This window comes from Cynara cardunculus, unplaced genomic scaffold, assembly GCF_001531365.2.
Source record: "Cynara cardunculus var. scolymus isolate 2C unplaced genomic scaffold, CcrdV1 Un_Scaffold_2357, whole genome shotgun sequence".
Taxonomy (NCBI): domain Eukaryota; kingdom Viridiplantae; phylum Streptophyta; class Magnoliopsida; order Asterales; family Asteraceae; genus Cynara; species Cynara cardunculus.
The window spans coordinates 27125-44039 of NW_020201059.1; the positions used below are offsets into that span (position 1 = coordinate 27125).

The 16915-nt window shown below is 33.2% G+C and overlaps 2 protein-coding genes across 2 annotated transcripts; both read right to left on the reverse strand.

Moving 5' to 3' along the window:
* Positions 1-5246: 5246 nt before the first annotated feature.
* LOC112503004 (cucumber peeling cupredoxin-like) lies at positions 5247-6287 on the reverse strand. The gene is made up of 2 exons (XM_025107057.1): positions 6001-6287; positions 5247-5913 (listed from the first exon to the last, which is right to left on the reverse strand). The coding sequence occupies exons 1-2, from the start codon at positions 6176-6178 to the stop codon at positions 5480-5482; spliced, it is 612 nt and encodes a 203-aa protein (XP_024962825.1). The 5' UTR covers positions 6179-6287; the 3' UTR covers positions 5247-5479.
* Positions 6288-14638: 8351 nt separating this feature from the next.
* Positions 14639-16219, reverse strand: LOC112503005 (geraniol 8-hydroxylase-like). The gene is made up of 2 exons (XM_025107058.1): positions 15317-16219; positions 14639-15238 (listed from the first exon to the last, which is right to left on the reverse strand). The coding sequence occupies exons 1-2, from the start codon at positions 16217-16219 to the stop codon at positions 14639-14641; spliced, it is 1503 nt and encodes a 500-aa protein (XP_024962826.1).
* Positions 16220-16915: the final 696 nt, after the last annotated feature.

Consider the following 16915-nt stretch of genomic DNA (forward strand, 5'->3'; position numbering starts at 1 on the left):
AATAATTAATTATTTTGTTAGAACTCGATAACTATCCTAATTATATTTTAGAATTTTTATATTTTAAAATTAGACGTTTATCCTCTATTTAATTATATTTATCCGCAGTTAGTTACATGAATTCAAACATGGAGCTTTAATAAATTGTAATTATGCATAATTTATTTGTAATCTTGAATTTTAAGTAATATGCATCAATATATAGTACTTCATGCATAAAAAATAGTTTATAAGAGTTTCTGTCAAATGCTTTATAATATAGTATAGATAAGTCCATTAATCAAACAAAATTAAGAACCTACGGAATCAATGGAATTAAAATGCATGTTCATTTTTTTGCACAAAAGAATGAAAAAAATCCTTTCCTTATTAAGAATACTCCGTAGATCTTTTAWTTTTTGTTGTACATTTTTAGCAAGGATCCTATTTCGAGTAGTACGTGTTCTAGCCCCAACCCCCACAAAGAAACTATGTTTTGAGGCCTTGGACCGATTAAACATGTGGGGTATTTTAGAGTTCGAATAATATCTTGTGATTATGTAGGGCATGTTAGGAAGTGTCGAAKGGAATTCAAGTAAAATTGCATCAGGTAGGGTCTTTTTTAGCATGTCAAGTTCATGTTCTTTTACRCCCATTTAGTAACATGGAGTAGTTAACCCTCGAAATGCGACAAGCATGAGGCCCTGCAGCCATGAAATAGGTAAGAACACAATGATTTTATTGCATGCGATCAGTGAGTTTAGGTACGATACATTATTTAAGTGTACGAAAAARTAGACAAGTATATTTATAAGTAAAATAATACAAAAAGAACGACTTTTGGATTGATGTTAATCGGCCAAAAATGGTGTTCTATACATATCGGTCAAATGTGAGTTAGGGGTCATATATAAGAGGTCTCATAAGTAAAGCATTGGTGAGTACTGAGCTTACCGAGAAACTCACATAGGTTATGTGACACAAACTMCAGGCTCAGGTAGGACGTCATATGGACCGGTCAACGTACATAGGTCCAAGCGAGTAGTGAGACCACTAATATGAACAAAAGCTCCAAGTCATGTGTAAAATTTCATATGGACTTCTGTTGTGCATGACATGGTTAAATTAGTATGGAACGACACACTAATCAATACAAAATGATTCAATAGTGTAAAAGAAATAACAAACCAACATGAATCAAGTGTGAGTTTCAATTTGGGACGAGGAAACCTTTGCATAACAAACCAACATGGTGCCTCTTCCTTTGCACTCGAGGGCCAGTTTCCGTCCGGCCCGAGGAAACCTTTGCATAAAATTTCTGAGAGATCAAAAGGGGCCCGGATGCTTCATTTATCACCGGGTAGACGGTGCTTATGATATTTCGATTTGGGACGTATTTTATTTGACAGTTTTTTATCAGACCATCCCCTATTTCTATATTATCCACTTTTTCAATAAAAATAACATTCTAAACGTCCAAACTAATGAAATCCAATTTTTTTTTTAAATAACTTTTCTTTAAACAAATATCTAATCAATTTTTTTAATCAAACTTTAGAAACTAATCATTCTGATATTGCAATAATGTAGCACTTTCACATTTTTTATTATAATATAAAAACAAACTTTTTTTCTTAAGACATTCTTTTTGTAAAACTTTTATGAAAAGTTATTAGTAATATTTTAATTTTTCTCAGATAAATTACAGAATGATAATCTCTTAAAACTTGATAATGTTTACACATCAGTTTAGAACATGAAATCTCTGTATGTAGTTGTTTATTTAATATCAAAAAAAAACCTTAGAGATATTATCCTTTTTTGTACATTTTAAAGATCGTTATATAAGCTTCCAATTTGTCGACTTTCATAATTCAACATCATCAAATATAACTATTTAAAACATTTAAATAACTTATTGATAGCAAAGAATAGTTTCTCAAATACCAATACAAGAGGATGCAACTAGTGCACACGTGCCCCACYAACACTCGTTGACACATATAGTGTAATATATGATGTTGGTTGGGAAGAAGAACTAAGATTGCCTTACAAAAAAACCAGATAGCTTTTCGTATTTTAAAATCGTAAATCAAGGTGTGTGGGCAAAGCAGATATCTGGTACAGTTTGTTGATTTGAGATATTACAGATGGTATCAACCCAATAAGTGTATCGCTAGGGGGGGGGACAAAGTTGGAAAACAAGACAAAGTTATAGAAATACTTTTGTTGAAAGATTTATATTTTACTTAAAAGAACATGCAAGTTGATCGACGTCTTCAGAAGAATCTTAAGGAGAGGATTAACCACTTATGTTTCAGACTRTTTGTTTTTTCATTCTTTTAAGAGTCTCTTATCTCTTATTATCCTCTTAAAAGTTAAGTGATAACCTAACCACTTATTACCTCTTATCCGATTATTTACCTCACAGTCGATATCCTCAAGCAACTCCACATCAATCGGTCTCTCGATCGCTCAACTACCTCAATCGGTCTCTCAATCGCTCAAGTACTTCAATCGACCTCTCAATTGTTCACCCTCGATCGGTAAACCCAGATCTAAATTCACCCCAATCCCTTTGGAAACATAATCGATTGTAGTTGTTGTGTCTCAATCGATATATCCCAGCACRTCTCTCTCAATCGCTCACTCTCAATCGTTAAACCTATACCTAAATCGATCCCAGTCTCTGGAAACATGATTGATCTTGGTGACTGTTGCTTGGTTCAGTCATGGGATGTTCTTGTTCTACARATGCACGTCTAGAACACTATCTTCATTAGAACACTTGTATCGAAAACTTATTYYATTTCTTTCAGCCAGCACATTGCTTYTACGRGATCTCTTTCTCCAGAAAAAGTTGGGGGTTTACACGTCAAAAATATCTTGATATCACCCTCTCCTGTATTTGCAAATTGGACTTGCGGGTTAATCTCTACTCACTCTGTTTCCACTCTAGCAGGTACTCCCAGAATAGAAATCAAGGTATTTCTCAATTTGCTCATTTCTTCAGCTAATATATCCCGAGTAACATACTCAGGATGTTGAATTGGTTCTTCATTAACATTCTCTTGAATAGATCCACCTTGATCTGGATGACTACTTCTTCCTCTTCCGCGTCCCTTCCTCTGTCCCTGCCTCGGCCTCTTCCTCTACCCCGACCCATTAGTAGATTTTTATAAGTGTTTTTAAGTGAACTTTCTCTCTCATCTGGGTTTATGAGGGCGATCCTTTCAGAACTTCTAGATTGACTTGCCATATGTCAATTTACAAAATTTAATATTTACATAATCATATTCCCCAAATATAATAAGGTATCCAARCACAAATATGTACCCTTAAATTCATGATTATATTGGTCAGTTGTAATTTGAATTKACTTTACATATCATYTTTTTAACYCATCATATTTATTTCAAAGGTTCTAGATATGTCAGGGACCCTTAATATGCAAATAATACAGTTTAAGTGTAGGCATCATGCTGAATACCTAAATCTCTTAAATTCARTCTCTGATACCAAACTTGTAACAACCCAAAATCACATTTGCATATAACAATATATTTCATATATCATGAAATACAAATTTACACATTCGATTCCAAAATATACAAAAGTTACATTACAAAAGTAGCTACCAAATTTTTCCACATAGTCTCAGTAAAAGACTTGTATATATAACAAGTATTCAGGTAYAAAACATCAATCATCCCAACAATCCACATGCAAACAATCATAAAACTTTCATGCTTTCCCTTTCCCTTCCCCTTTTCATCCACATTGTGCCTTTGGTCTATAATGTACATTTTAAAACACCAAAATGAGGGTTAGATCATAAGGTCTAGTGAGAATTTTCTTTGAGTGCTATTACAAGGTGAAAATCACCAAAACACTTTTATAAAACTCATATTTGTATAAATAACAAATAAACACTGTTTTATCGAACAAACCTCTTTTTGTCACATCATATGATGAGACAACCTCATCTTATCGCATCAAAGCCATTGTGATATTAAACTTGTCACAAATAAACAAATAAGTAATCAAGTTATCACATAAATTATAAAAATACATCAATCTTATTGCACCTCATTGATGCGATAACCCAAATTTATTGCATCACTTATATGCGACAACTTCCTTTGTCGCATCCTTGATCATCCCAACTTGTCGCATCCAACAAATGCGATAAACACACCTTATCGCACAAGATGCAATAACAGTAACTTGTCGCACCATATAGATGCGATAAACTCAACATGTCGCATCACAAGAATGTGATAACCAACACTTCAATTTTATCCCAATTTCATCGTATCACACCTATGCGATAAAATCAATCYCATTGCATCATATAGATGCGATAACAGAATCTCATGATCAAAAGATCATCATTTTTCMAGAATTTGATTATGTCATTCTTATCCTAGTACACCTATATCCTGATTATGTCACCCTTATTGCAAAATCTACCCATGTCCTGATTATGTCATATTTATTACAAAATCTATCTATCTATCTTTTAAGTATGCCACTCTTATTACAAAATCTACCAATCTTCTGATYATGTTACMCTTATTACAAAATATACTCATCTCATGATTATGTCATCTTTATTACAAACAGATGATAGAATCATATCAAAACCCAAAAAAWTTGCTAATAGATAGCATATAATCACCACGTATTCACTTATGAAACCTTACGGTTATTTCACCAAAACAGATAATAAATGAYGTTTCTCAAAAATAAAACCCACCTTATGTTCACAGAGATGATGCAGATGAACCACAACAATTATTCAAATAATAATCACATAATCAACTTCTTTCTTCCTTTCGGCTTTTGTTTCCTCGACTCCAAACACACACAAAAACTAGGTTTTTCTTTTTCTCTTATTTTTYACAACCCCAATGAGATATAAGAATATCTCAATTAATCAAACAATTAAATAATGTGGCGGTGTGCTTAAAAACAATTTAAGCACATTAACCAAATAAACCCCCAACTTATCATCATTATTTGAAAACAATTTCGAACTTTTATAATCGATAACCCGGTTATYATAACACACAGATCTTTCATCTTCTTAACCGTCAATAGAGACGAATCCTCCTCTTGTGAATCAATATTCTTCTTGGACTTCGATGTCTGTTTTTGAGAATCGATATCATCCGCATTCACTTCATTATGCTCATAATCCAGGTTTAGTATTGGTTTCTCATATTCTCACAAGATACTAATTATGCTACGTGGAGATAACGATAAAGAAAGAGTAATCCGAAATATTACAAATAAAAATGACATCATCCAGGATTAATCCAGTAAAAATCAAAAGTTTTCAGTTCAAATTACATTTTGAACCCATAAGTTTAAAGAATTGTAATTTAACCCCACCACTTACTTTCCAATTGTATCACATCAAAACAAAACATTTGGGATTCCGAATTTGCCCCCGAAAATTACAAAAACCACGACATCTACCTACCCCTCTTCTGTTTCACACTTGAAAAAAGGCAAAGAACGTGAGTGCATAATATACCGCCCTGCGCACGTTATCATCAACGCGTAATCCAGCGCCACTTGGCTGTATGGTCATCGGCGGCGTAAGGCTTCCATCAGCGTTAGACGGAGGCTCAACATAGGCAGGCGGCGGAGGCTGGTTGAGGCTCGGAGGAAGTCCGACGCCGTGACTCACGTTGATCCCAAAGGCCAGCCCGTTCTCACACTGAATGCCGTCACTGGCACTGGAGAAAAAGTAGTTGGCTCCCTCTAACGTCAACGGAACCTCGACGGTCAACGGCTGGCCGAACTCAACGTTTCCTTTGTCGTAAATTAACGTATCACTATCTGAGGAGTTGTCAATGCTACAGCTTCGGAACGTCGTCTCGTTGTAAGTCAAAACCACCGTCTGATTCGTGTTCGTCCTGAATACTACACACAAATCACAACCAAAACCAGATGAACAATCAAATTAATCAAAATCAACAGCAATTTTCACCGATTGTAAACCACACTTACTTAAGTAGTCGCCGAGATCGAAGGTTTGATTAGCTGCCCAAGAGGCGTAATTTGCGGAGGAGGTGTTGGTATTCGGATCGAAAAGCCAACCGGCGTTGCCGCCAACAGTGTGATTGGTGTATGCTGCGGCGCCTGTGATGAACAGTGCAATTAATGTTAAATGCACCGCCGGAGCCATTGGATGGAGCTGAAAACTAGCGGTGGTCGGTGATTGGAAACGAAACTAAAGATCCGATCTTCAATTTGTTCACTTTTTTCAATATGTTAAATTAGGGATTTGTAAGAAGATTCTCGTCCACCCCTTCTATTTATATTTTCAATGAATATGGTAAAGCGTTGAACTTATAGTAAATACCTAAATTAACACATTTCTTTTATCAAATTAAACAAGACAACATGTATGTAAAAGTCTTCACTTTCACCTATCGGGTAATACTCTTCATCTTTATCATCGATCTTACAGGGTAAGATTCTTGATCCTTGTTATGTTTATTCGGTGAGGAAAATTACCCGATAACTACTTACCGGGTAAGCGTTTAGTAAACGATCCCTACAAGTATCAATTCAAGTTGGTTGATCTAATACTGGTTAATATTCTCGATCCTTGCCAAATTCTTCCGATGAGATAAATGATCCGGTAAATACATAATGGGTAAATGTTTAGTAGACGGCCCTTAGGTTTCTGCTTCTTATAATTCTATTGTTCGTACAAAATCAGAAACCATATAAATCAAAAAAAGTTGGTATGAAGAAAAGATGGTTGGTCCGAAGTTTGTGTATTTAGTTGGTATACAGTATACGCAAAAAAAAATGATATCATGTCCTGTTCCCTCCTATTGTCGTATGTTTATATTGTCATAATCATATAAATTATATTATTTATTTTAAATTTTACTGAAATTATGTGATATAAATTATCAGTAAATGATTAATATTATAATCGTTGCTAGCAGCACAGTCGTTGGAGAGAGTTAAAATGACTCGTTAAAGACAAGGATCCTTACGTTAGGAAGCAAAGCAAGCAAGCGATCAACTGCCCTCTATCGAGAGGGAAGTGGGAAGTAGGGCGAAAGCTAGTTTCATGTTGGAATTAATTTGTTATTTCTTCGTCTTCATGTTGTGAAACTACTTCGATGACATACTCGTACTTCAACGGAAGTTATACGTAAGATGTTAGAGGCTCAAAACTGAATCTTTTAATCATATGATAAAATGACATCGAATCGTTTATTCATTTTGTCATGTATTCATAAAAGATTTCAATAACCGATGCAACTATGAAGGCATTGTAATCGAGACCACAATTCGAAAATTTGGTTGAAGGCCCGGAAAGTGTTTGATGAAATACGTGAAAGAAATGACTAATTTGTCCATTTGACAATCTATGAGGGGTTGTCGTATTCGATTAGTATTCAATAGTGGTAAGCGCCTACCAGATAAATGCATAAGATGTCGTTTTAGTGAACTAAATTATTATCCGATAAATGAAGTTAAAGTGTTGACTCTTACCGATAAACGCTAACCAGGAAAGCGTTGGGTAAACGGCTCCTTACAAAGCTAATCATTGTTCGGAGTCAACCTCTTTGAGTTGGACGAAAACACGAAATGTATATCCATCACCATCTTCAAATGCCGATTTCAAACCATTAGTTAGTTGGAGTCCTTTCATTTTGAGCTAGAATTTATTACAGCATCTATAATGGATATTTTACTTTAGAATATTCTTCAAAATCTTTTTTTAAAATGGAAAAAAGTAGGAGAGAGAATATGAAACTCTTCAAAATTTAGAAAACTCCACTATAAGAGCATCTCCAAAAAAATTCCTCAAAACGGTCTTAAAAAAATATAGATTTTGGGATTTTGGGTATGTTTTCTGCTCCACAAGTTTCTCTAAAATGGAGAAAGTACGAGAGAGAGTGAAAATCTCAAAATTTGGAGAACATCTCAAAAATGATTATAATAAGAGAGAAATATTATTTAACATATTTCCAACAATAGAAAATTGAAAATGAATATGTAGAGAGAAATTACATTTTAGTAGATGAAAGAAATATTTTAATATTTTTATGATATAATTAATATTGTAATCTCTGAAATTTAAAATCTTGAAGTTAAATATATTTCTTGTTTAGAGATTTTGAAGTTTCATTATCCATTTTGGAGAATCCATTGAAAATGCTTTAAAATGATTACAATGAAAGAGAAATATATATTTTGCTCATACCAATAAGATATTTTAAAATAATAATATTTTATTAAGGTGACGTTTGTTTTCTAAGAGATGTTGAAGTCTGATTTCACTTCTGATTTATAAGAGGTGGTTTTGAAGTCTGAAATCTGGATCAGTAAAAGTGTTTGTTTTTACATCTAAAGTCTGAAATCTGAATCGGTCAAAAATATAAAAGATAAATAGTTTTTGCTAACAAATCTCTTTCAGCCCCCAAAATAAGAACCGTTTGATAGATGACGGATTAGGATTAAGAGATACATTTACCACTTAAAATTTCAGAGGACATTTAGAGCTTTTAAGCTCTTATTTTAGAAATAAAACAAACGCTCTTAATATCCAAACATCTTAACGAATCAGACTTCAGAGGTATTAAGAGGTAATTTTGAAAAAACAAACAGACCCTAAATATGTGAAATATTTATAATATATAATTCATGTTGTGATATTTAAATAAAAAAGATGTTGAAATTAAATGTAAGTTTGTAGGGAAAAAAATTAATTATATATCTTTAAAAAAAATTAAAAATGGTCCAAGATACCCTCACATTGATGAAGTTTGAAGGCGGTACTTCCATGTGCTCGAATCAAAATTGTCTATAAATATAATTAAATTGTTTTTTTCTAAATTTTAAGACTAAGAAAGGGTTTATTAGTTAATGGGCTACGGAAGAGACGTAATTCAGATTATAAAGATGGCCAAATGGGTTTGGTCTCGTTCAGTACTACCGATTAGAGATGGCCAAATGGGCCCGGCCCGACCCGGGACCGCCGGAGGACCGGGACCGGGACCGACAAAGGATCGACCCGGGACCGGGACCGGTAAGGACCGGTTATGGGACCGAAAACCGGGACCGGTTAAGGTTTTTGGTAGTTTCGTGGGACCGGGACCGACCGGGACCGGGACCGGTTATGGGACCGACTATGGACCGGCCCGGCCCGGCCCGAAAATTCAAATAATATTATAAATAAATATATTTTTAAATAATTTTATAATGTATTTTTATAAGAAAACGTAATTTTAATTATATTAAAACGCATTTTTAAAGTGTATTTGAGTGACCCAATTGTAAATTTTATAATGTATTAAAAATATATATCATTAAAAAATCAAAAAAAAAAATCTTATTTTTTTAATGAAGGACCGGTTGGGACCGGGACCGGGACCGGGACCAGCGGCCCATAACCGGTTATAGAGTACCTATACCGGTCCTATTATTTTCGACCGGGACCGAGACCGGGACCGGTTACGCCGGGACCGGTTATGGCCGGTTATGAGAAATGTAAGGACCGATTGGGACCGGCCCGGGACCGGTTTTTGGCCATCTCTACTACTGATGGAAGACCGGGAATTGGTACCGGTTCAGGACTTGCTATTTTAAAAAAAATGTATTTTTAAATGTGTTTTTAACTTTCTAAATGTATTTGATTGAAAGTCAATTACAAAATTATAATAAAATGTATTTAATTGTCTTGTTTACCTTCTATTCATTAATATAAGTCATATGGTGTATGAAAGAAGATACCAACTCATAAACATTCACAATTCTGGCAAAAAAAAAACCGTATTTTTTTAGTGTATTTAATTAACACAATCACATATTTTCAAGTGTATTAGAACAACAATTTTGTATTTTTTTTAAACTTCAAAAAAGAACTACGTAAGAAATAAAAATTAATTTCTTTTATATAGGACCAGTTTGGACCCGGCCTAGGATCGGGTCTGGTTCTCATAACACGAGCCTCATACACCTTACACCTTAACCGGGATTTCTTATTTGGGTTAGGATTAGGACTGATTATGCTGGGACCAATTACAGAATCACTATTTTGGGACCGAGCTTGATTTAGACCTGTCCCGACCCGACCCAGGATTAATTTTTGGCCATTTATACTTCAGAATGTGTAACTCGACCAATTTAGTCACATTTATTTGGGCTCATAAATTATATTCCAAGTCAAAGGATCTAAAGTTATAGTTAAATTTATAGGATAAAATCGACGTGATTGATTTAATGGAGTAATTATTAGAGTTAATGACGGATTTGGTCTTGTTGGTTTGGTAGTTTTCATAAAATTGATCTCTAAACTTCATTTATTATACAAGAGTATTTGTGGTATATTGTTTTGTAACGAGTTGGCATCTCACTCTAACGACCATCCAATTCTTCTGTTAATTTTGAGGGCATTTTCGTTCTTTTTTTAAAATCTGTTTTCAAAGGACTAATTTCATAAAAACCATAGAAACTATAGAGACCAAAATTCGTAGTTAAAGGGTCGTTTACCAAACGCTTACCCTGGTAAGCGCTTATCAAGTCACATTACCTTATCGGATGAATATTGTAAGTACCAAAAATCTTACCCGATAAGAGGGAGACAAGGACCGAGAGTCTTACCTAGTAAGTAAGGGCGACGACTCTTACCATGATAAAGTCTTACCCAGTAAGTAAATGATAGTGTTAAATTTTACTGGTAAGCGCTTACCGAGTAAGTGTTTGGTAAACGTCCCTTAAGTCTAAAAAAAGTTATATTAAGTTAATTAAATTAATTAATTATTATATTTTTAAGTTTAATTTTAATATATAATGTATTTCTTTTCAAAAATATATATATTATAGAGGTACACACATGCACACACACATATATGTATATATGTGTATAGGGAAAGTTCACTTACAAACTCAATTTTCATTGTAAACGTGAAGACTGATCTCGGCCTTCTATTTTATTTGATCCAACAATTCACATTAAATATAATTTTTAATTAAAATTATTAATTAAGGTGATCAGGGTAACAAATGCATTTAATTTCAATTCATGCCTACCTTTTTTGACCTTTTATTTCCTTTTTTAATTCAACAAATTTACCTCTTTAAAGGCTTAAAATAAATTATCTTAAAAATTACTAATAGTTTGATCAAAAAAATTACATCAAGAAAACGAGAATTTCATACGCTTCAATATGACATATACTCGATATAGTTTTTTTCTTCATTTTAACAGTTTTTTATGTGAAATTATATATATATATATATATATATATATATATGCGCGCACACGTGTGTGTGTGTGTTATATTCATTATGAATATTTTCGCGTGAGTACAACAGCTCGAATCGTAAGTCCGTAACTCGAGATCACCTTCTTTGACACTTTATCTAACGTGGTAAGGCACCACGTTCTTCATCACCATAACCCAACACCCATTTAGACTGATCGAKAACCCATCAAGACCAATCGAGAATGGTCGATAATCCATTCATTGACTTGGTATGTGTTTATATGGGTTAAACTATAACTTACCACCTTAAATTTTCATCGAGAACCTATGAATTGATTTATTATTTACTCGTGTGTAAAACCATAAACTATCATTTTCATCTTTTATCGTGAAGGATTGGAAACCCGTCGAGACCAATCAAGAACACATCAAGATTGATCGAATAAGAGTGAAGCTACTCGACCAGAGGGAGAAGAATGAGTACCCTCTTTTCTCATTCAAATAGGAACCGATTGGGACCGATCGAGACTAATCAAGAACCCATCMATTGACATGGTGCGTGTTTGTATGTGTAAAACCATAACATACCACTTTTAACCTTTATCGCGATTGATCGGGAAATCTATCGAGACGAATCARAAARTCATCCAAATCAATTGAGAACCCAATGAAGAAAAATAAAGAAAAACTAAAGTATGTAGAATTGAAATTGTAGTATATCCATGATTAATATTATGGTGAAAATTAATATTAATGATAAATATCATACTAATATAAATACTATAAAGTTATTGTATACACGTGATCATACTCAAATAGATTTCTTAAAAACTTCTCTAAAATGGATAAAGTAAGAGATGTGAAATTCTCCAAATTTGAAGAACTTTCCAAAAATGATTACTTATGAAAGAGATATTATATTTTATTTTTTTGTACCAATGAGAAATTGAGAATCTTTAAAATTAAACATACAGTAGACAGAAATAAGATTTTATGAAAGGTATTCTATATTATAATCTCCAGAATGAAAAAACCATTAAAAATGAACATAATTTTTTTAGATACTTTCGTTTTTGATTCTCTATTTTACAGAATTTGTTGGAGATGYTCTTATATGACCATCTTTATAAGAATCATATTTATAATTTTTGGTGATGTATGAGTCATATTTATAGCATTTGGCCTAGTGGTATCGTAGCCCTTGGCCTTCTAGGAGGTCAGAGGTTCAAACCTCTCCATAGGTGAGGAGGATGTGTGAGTTTATTTGTTGCATTTGCCATATATAWATATTATATACTTCAAAAAAAATACCCCAGAAAAATAAACGGGAAGAGAAACAAAATAAAATACGATTATCAACGTAACTTTTACATTAGAGGGATGAAATTAGAAACTTTTGACAAAGTACATAGACGAAAACCTAGTTTACTCTAGAAAAATCAATGGTCGAAGAGTTATGCGAACAATTGGACCAATTCAAGAGAGTTCTAATTAACGTCTGTTAGGTTGGTGATAGATTATTTAATGTGATCATCTTCAACAGATTTTTTTATAATTTTTTAGAATAAAATTACAGTTAACTCTAAAATATTTTCTATTTTAGAGATTTTAACAATCAATATATTATTAAAGTATTCTTTAAATTTACCATCTCAATACATTTTTAGAATTTTTTTATATAAAATAATAATAATTCATTCTCATTCATGGAAATAATTTTTTTTTGAAAGAACGTTAATTTCCAACAAATAGTAATAAATGATTCTTGACAAAAAAAAAAAATACTAAGGGTGTTCAAAAAAACCGTTGGACCGCTCAAACTGGCCGAACCAAGTCAAACCAGACCATTTTTGACAGTTTGGGCAGTTTGGCGGTCCGGTCCGGAACCTTTTATGGGCCTAAAACCATAAAACCATTAAACATATGATATTGACGGTCTCCAAATTTTGAAATCCCTCAAGAACTCTATCAATCTATCGATCTTTCTAATCCATGGTTTGATTTCGGCGCACATCATCAAGACATCAAMCAAGTGATTCAACCAACTTAGATTTGACTTCTATTTTGTTTGGTCAAGAACTCAAGACTCAAGAATTAAACTATTGAAGGTTGTGAAGTCGTGGATTTGTTACTCAATACTCACAATGGAGTCGTAACTTTGTTAATTTGTTTGTTTTCTAATATGTATTATATATTTATTTATTTGGATTGCTTCGACTTTGTATTCAAGAGCTGTTTAATTATTACATTTATTTGTTTAGATATTTTGTTTTGTTAAAATAGATATTTAATCTAAAATTTTAAATTATATATGTTTTTTAAGGTTAATATTTAAAGTCCATTAAAGTCTCAAACTGCCTAAACCGGTCAGACCAGACTGCCTTTTCGTGGTCTGGTTTAACCGGTTTGGGCACTTGATGTCGAATTGCTCGGTTTAAAAATTTTATAAACCACCATTACGGTATGGTTTGTGGTCTGAGGGGTTAAACCGCCTAAACCAGACTGCGAACACCCCTAAAAATACAAAAAGAGTTTATTGACTATTTTGATCATATAGCCATATTATATATTGCGGTTTACATACATACATACATACATGCATACATACATACATACATACATACATATATATATATATATATATATATACTTGGGATCATGTGAAACCAAGGGTTTTTCGTAAGACTAATTCTCAATTCTTGGATTAGATCTGCAATCTTACCATTCGTAATCACAAAATTGTCAYGAAACTTCTCAATAATCACAAAATTTCCACCGTACAACTTTAGACCATTAGATCATTAACTTATAAAGTTGATCAATGAATATAAATTAGTCTTACGGGTTTCATAAAAAACCTTTGGTGTCACGTGAACCCAACCATATACATATATATACATATATATATATATATACACATATATATGTACATATATATATATATATACATATATACATATACATATATATATATATATATATATATATATATAATTTGGGATGAGATCTAGAGAGAACTTTGAAAACAAAGAAGCAAAGAACATGAGAAAAAGATATATTAATATGGATGTTAAATTTAAGAAAGAATAAAAAATGAACTTTTAATTTGCTCTAGTTTCGATCATTATTTCATCGATTTTCCATTAAAAAAAAGAAACAGTATTTCTATTTTAAACAAAAAAAGTCGTTAAATCCAAACATTAGATCTTCTCAATTTGATCGTTTCCATGATTTCTTCAATTCCTTCTGTTTTGTTAGATTTTGCCATCTTGTACTACAATTATTACAATAAAGAAAGTGGCACATTTAGTCGTACTACAAACGTCCCGATCTTAGACCCTTTTCGTGTTATTTTTCAAAAAAAACAACACTCAACTTTTTATTATTATCATTATTGTTATTTGTAAAAGTCAAAGTTTGACCGGGATGGCCATGAGAGGCAAATTCTTTTGCAATGTCATCCCAAACTTATCACTCATATCCATCACCATCCCTTCTTCAATCTTCCAATCAAACTTATAAATCAAAGATCCCAACATCAAATGCAGCATTCTATGCGCAAGAGGCAATCCTGGACAAATCCTCCTCCCCGTACCAAACGGTATCAGTTCCAAGTCACGACCCTTGTAGTCGATTCCCACATCAAGAAATCGCTGTGGCTTGAACCGTTGTGCATCCGACCATGTGTTCGAGTCTTGACCCATACCCCACAAGTTACAAAGGATCTGAGTGTCTTTTGGGATGATGTAGCCTTGGATCTCCACATCCTTTGTGGCTTTATGAGGGAGTAGAAAAGTCACCGGAGGGTGCAGCCGGAGAGTCTCTTTCACTATGGCATGCAAGTATGGGAGCCTCGAGATGTCGGATTCTTGAAAGGTCCGGTCTTCCTTTCCGATTACTTCCTCTAGCTCTGATCGGGCTTTCGACATTTGCTCGGGATTGTGGATTAGCTCCGCCATTGCCCATTCCAATGTGCTCGATGTTGTCTCGGTTCCTGCAATAAATAAGTCCTGCCCACCAATTTACGTGAAGCCATAATGTAACACTTGAAGTTTTCGTAGAACCCAAGCTCAATAAAGATTACTTACAAACAACAAGTGTCGAATGTCGTCGATGCTGATCAATGATTGCTCGTTTTCGCTCATATCTAACAGCAAATCCAGAAGATCTTTGCTTGATGAAGCATCAGATGAACCTGAACTTCTTTCTTCCAACCGTTTATTGATATATTCTTCGAATATCGCCAATATCTTCCCAGTATAAAGATTAGATTTTCGCAGCAATCCCTGTGGATCCAACCAACGAAGAACAGGAAAGAAATCGGCTATATTTGGTTTTCCACCAACTTCCATTAAAGACCATACGAGATCCTTAAAATCTTGAGAAGAACGAGAATCATACTGAGCTAAATCAATAGAGAAGATGAAGTTGGACAGAACATTAAGAGTCGTTGTGGCTGCAGTTTGACCGATATTCACCGGTTTCCCGTTATCACAGTAACCCTGAACATGATCAACAAGTTGTTGAACCTTTTCTTTTCGTAGCAGATGGCTAGCATCGAGTTGGCGTACCACAAACAAATGTTCCTTAGATATTCTKCGAAGCTTGCGCCATTGATCACCAACCGGCAACCAAGCCATGGAGAGTTTATCATGGTCGTGTGTGTTAACAACGTGCGGTATCGATCTCGATGAGAAAGAAACGTCGTGTTTCAAAAAGAATTCTTGCGCGATTTCGCGAGAGGAAACGACGATTGTGGTGGTGGTGCCGAGTTTAAGGGACATTAAAGGTCCGTAGGTTTTGGAGAGGGCGGCAAGGGAGTGGTGCGGTTTGTTTCCGAGTTTTAAGATGTTTCCGATGATCGGAAACGGATATGGGCCGGGYGGCAGTCGGGTGATTACACCCGACTTCCGACGGCGAGATAGGGAATTAAGAAAATAGAAGAAGCATGTGGAGATGGAGAGAAGGATGAAGATTATTGTGGATTCCATATCTGTTTCCTGCTACTGAATTTCGTTTGCATGATGTTATTCAATTTATAGTGGTTCTCATAGCAGTCAAAGATGGTGGATGGTTCTAAATTATTAAATAGTATTTAATTATAAATTATTAAATAAATCTTTAATTCATAATTATTAAATAAATATGTAATTCTAAATTATTGAATGATATCTAATTATAAATTATATAATATTTATTTGTTAAATTATTTTCTAAATATGACTGATAAAATTGTTAAATAATCTTTTTATAAATCATCAGATAAGAATTACCTATAAATTAGATATTGTTATCTATTAATTTATTTTTTGATTAATATAATTAATAATTAATAATTAATTATAATTTATTTAATATTTAATATTTTATGTTTTAGTTAGTGGTTTAGGTCCCTTCTGGTAACGGTCATAAACTCTTTTTTATTACATCTAATTAAATCAAGGATATTTTATTTATTTTAAACATTTCTCTATGATGATTAAAATATCTTTTATTTAACCTCTTGTAATGGACTTAACATAAAACATGTTTAAAAATATCCCTGATTTAGTTGGATTAATGAAAAAAGTTAACAACCATTAAAAGGATGGATGAAATCTGAGTTTTCAAAGTTTAGTGATGAGATATATCCATTCATATGTATATACATAAATATGTATATATATATATATATATATATATATATA

What these genes read in the sequence shown, in the direction of transcription:
- LOC112503004 (XM_025107057.1), bottom strand. Translation starts at nt 6,178, where the DNA reads ATGGCTCCGGCGGTGCATTTAACATTAATTGCACTGTTCATCACAGGC. An exon ending in CGATCTCGGCGACTACTTAA is followed by an intron (nt 5,914 to 6,000) that starts GTAAGTGTGGTT and finishes ATTTGTGTGTAG; the next exon opens with TATTCAGGACGAACACGAAT.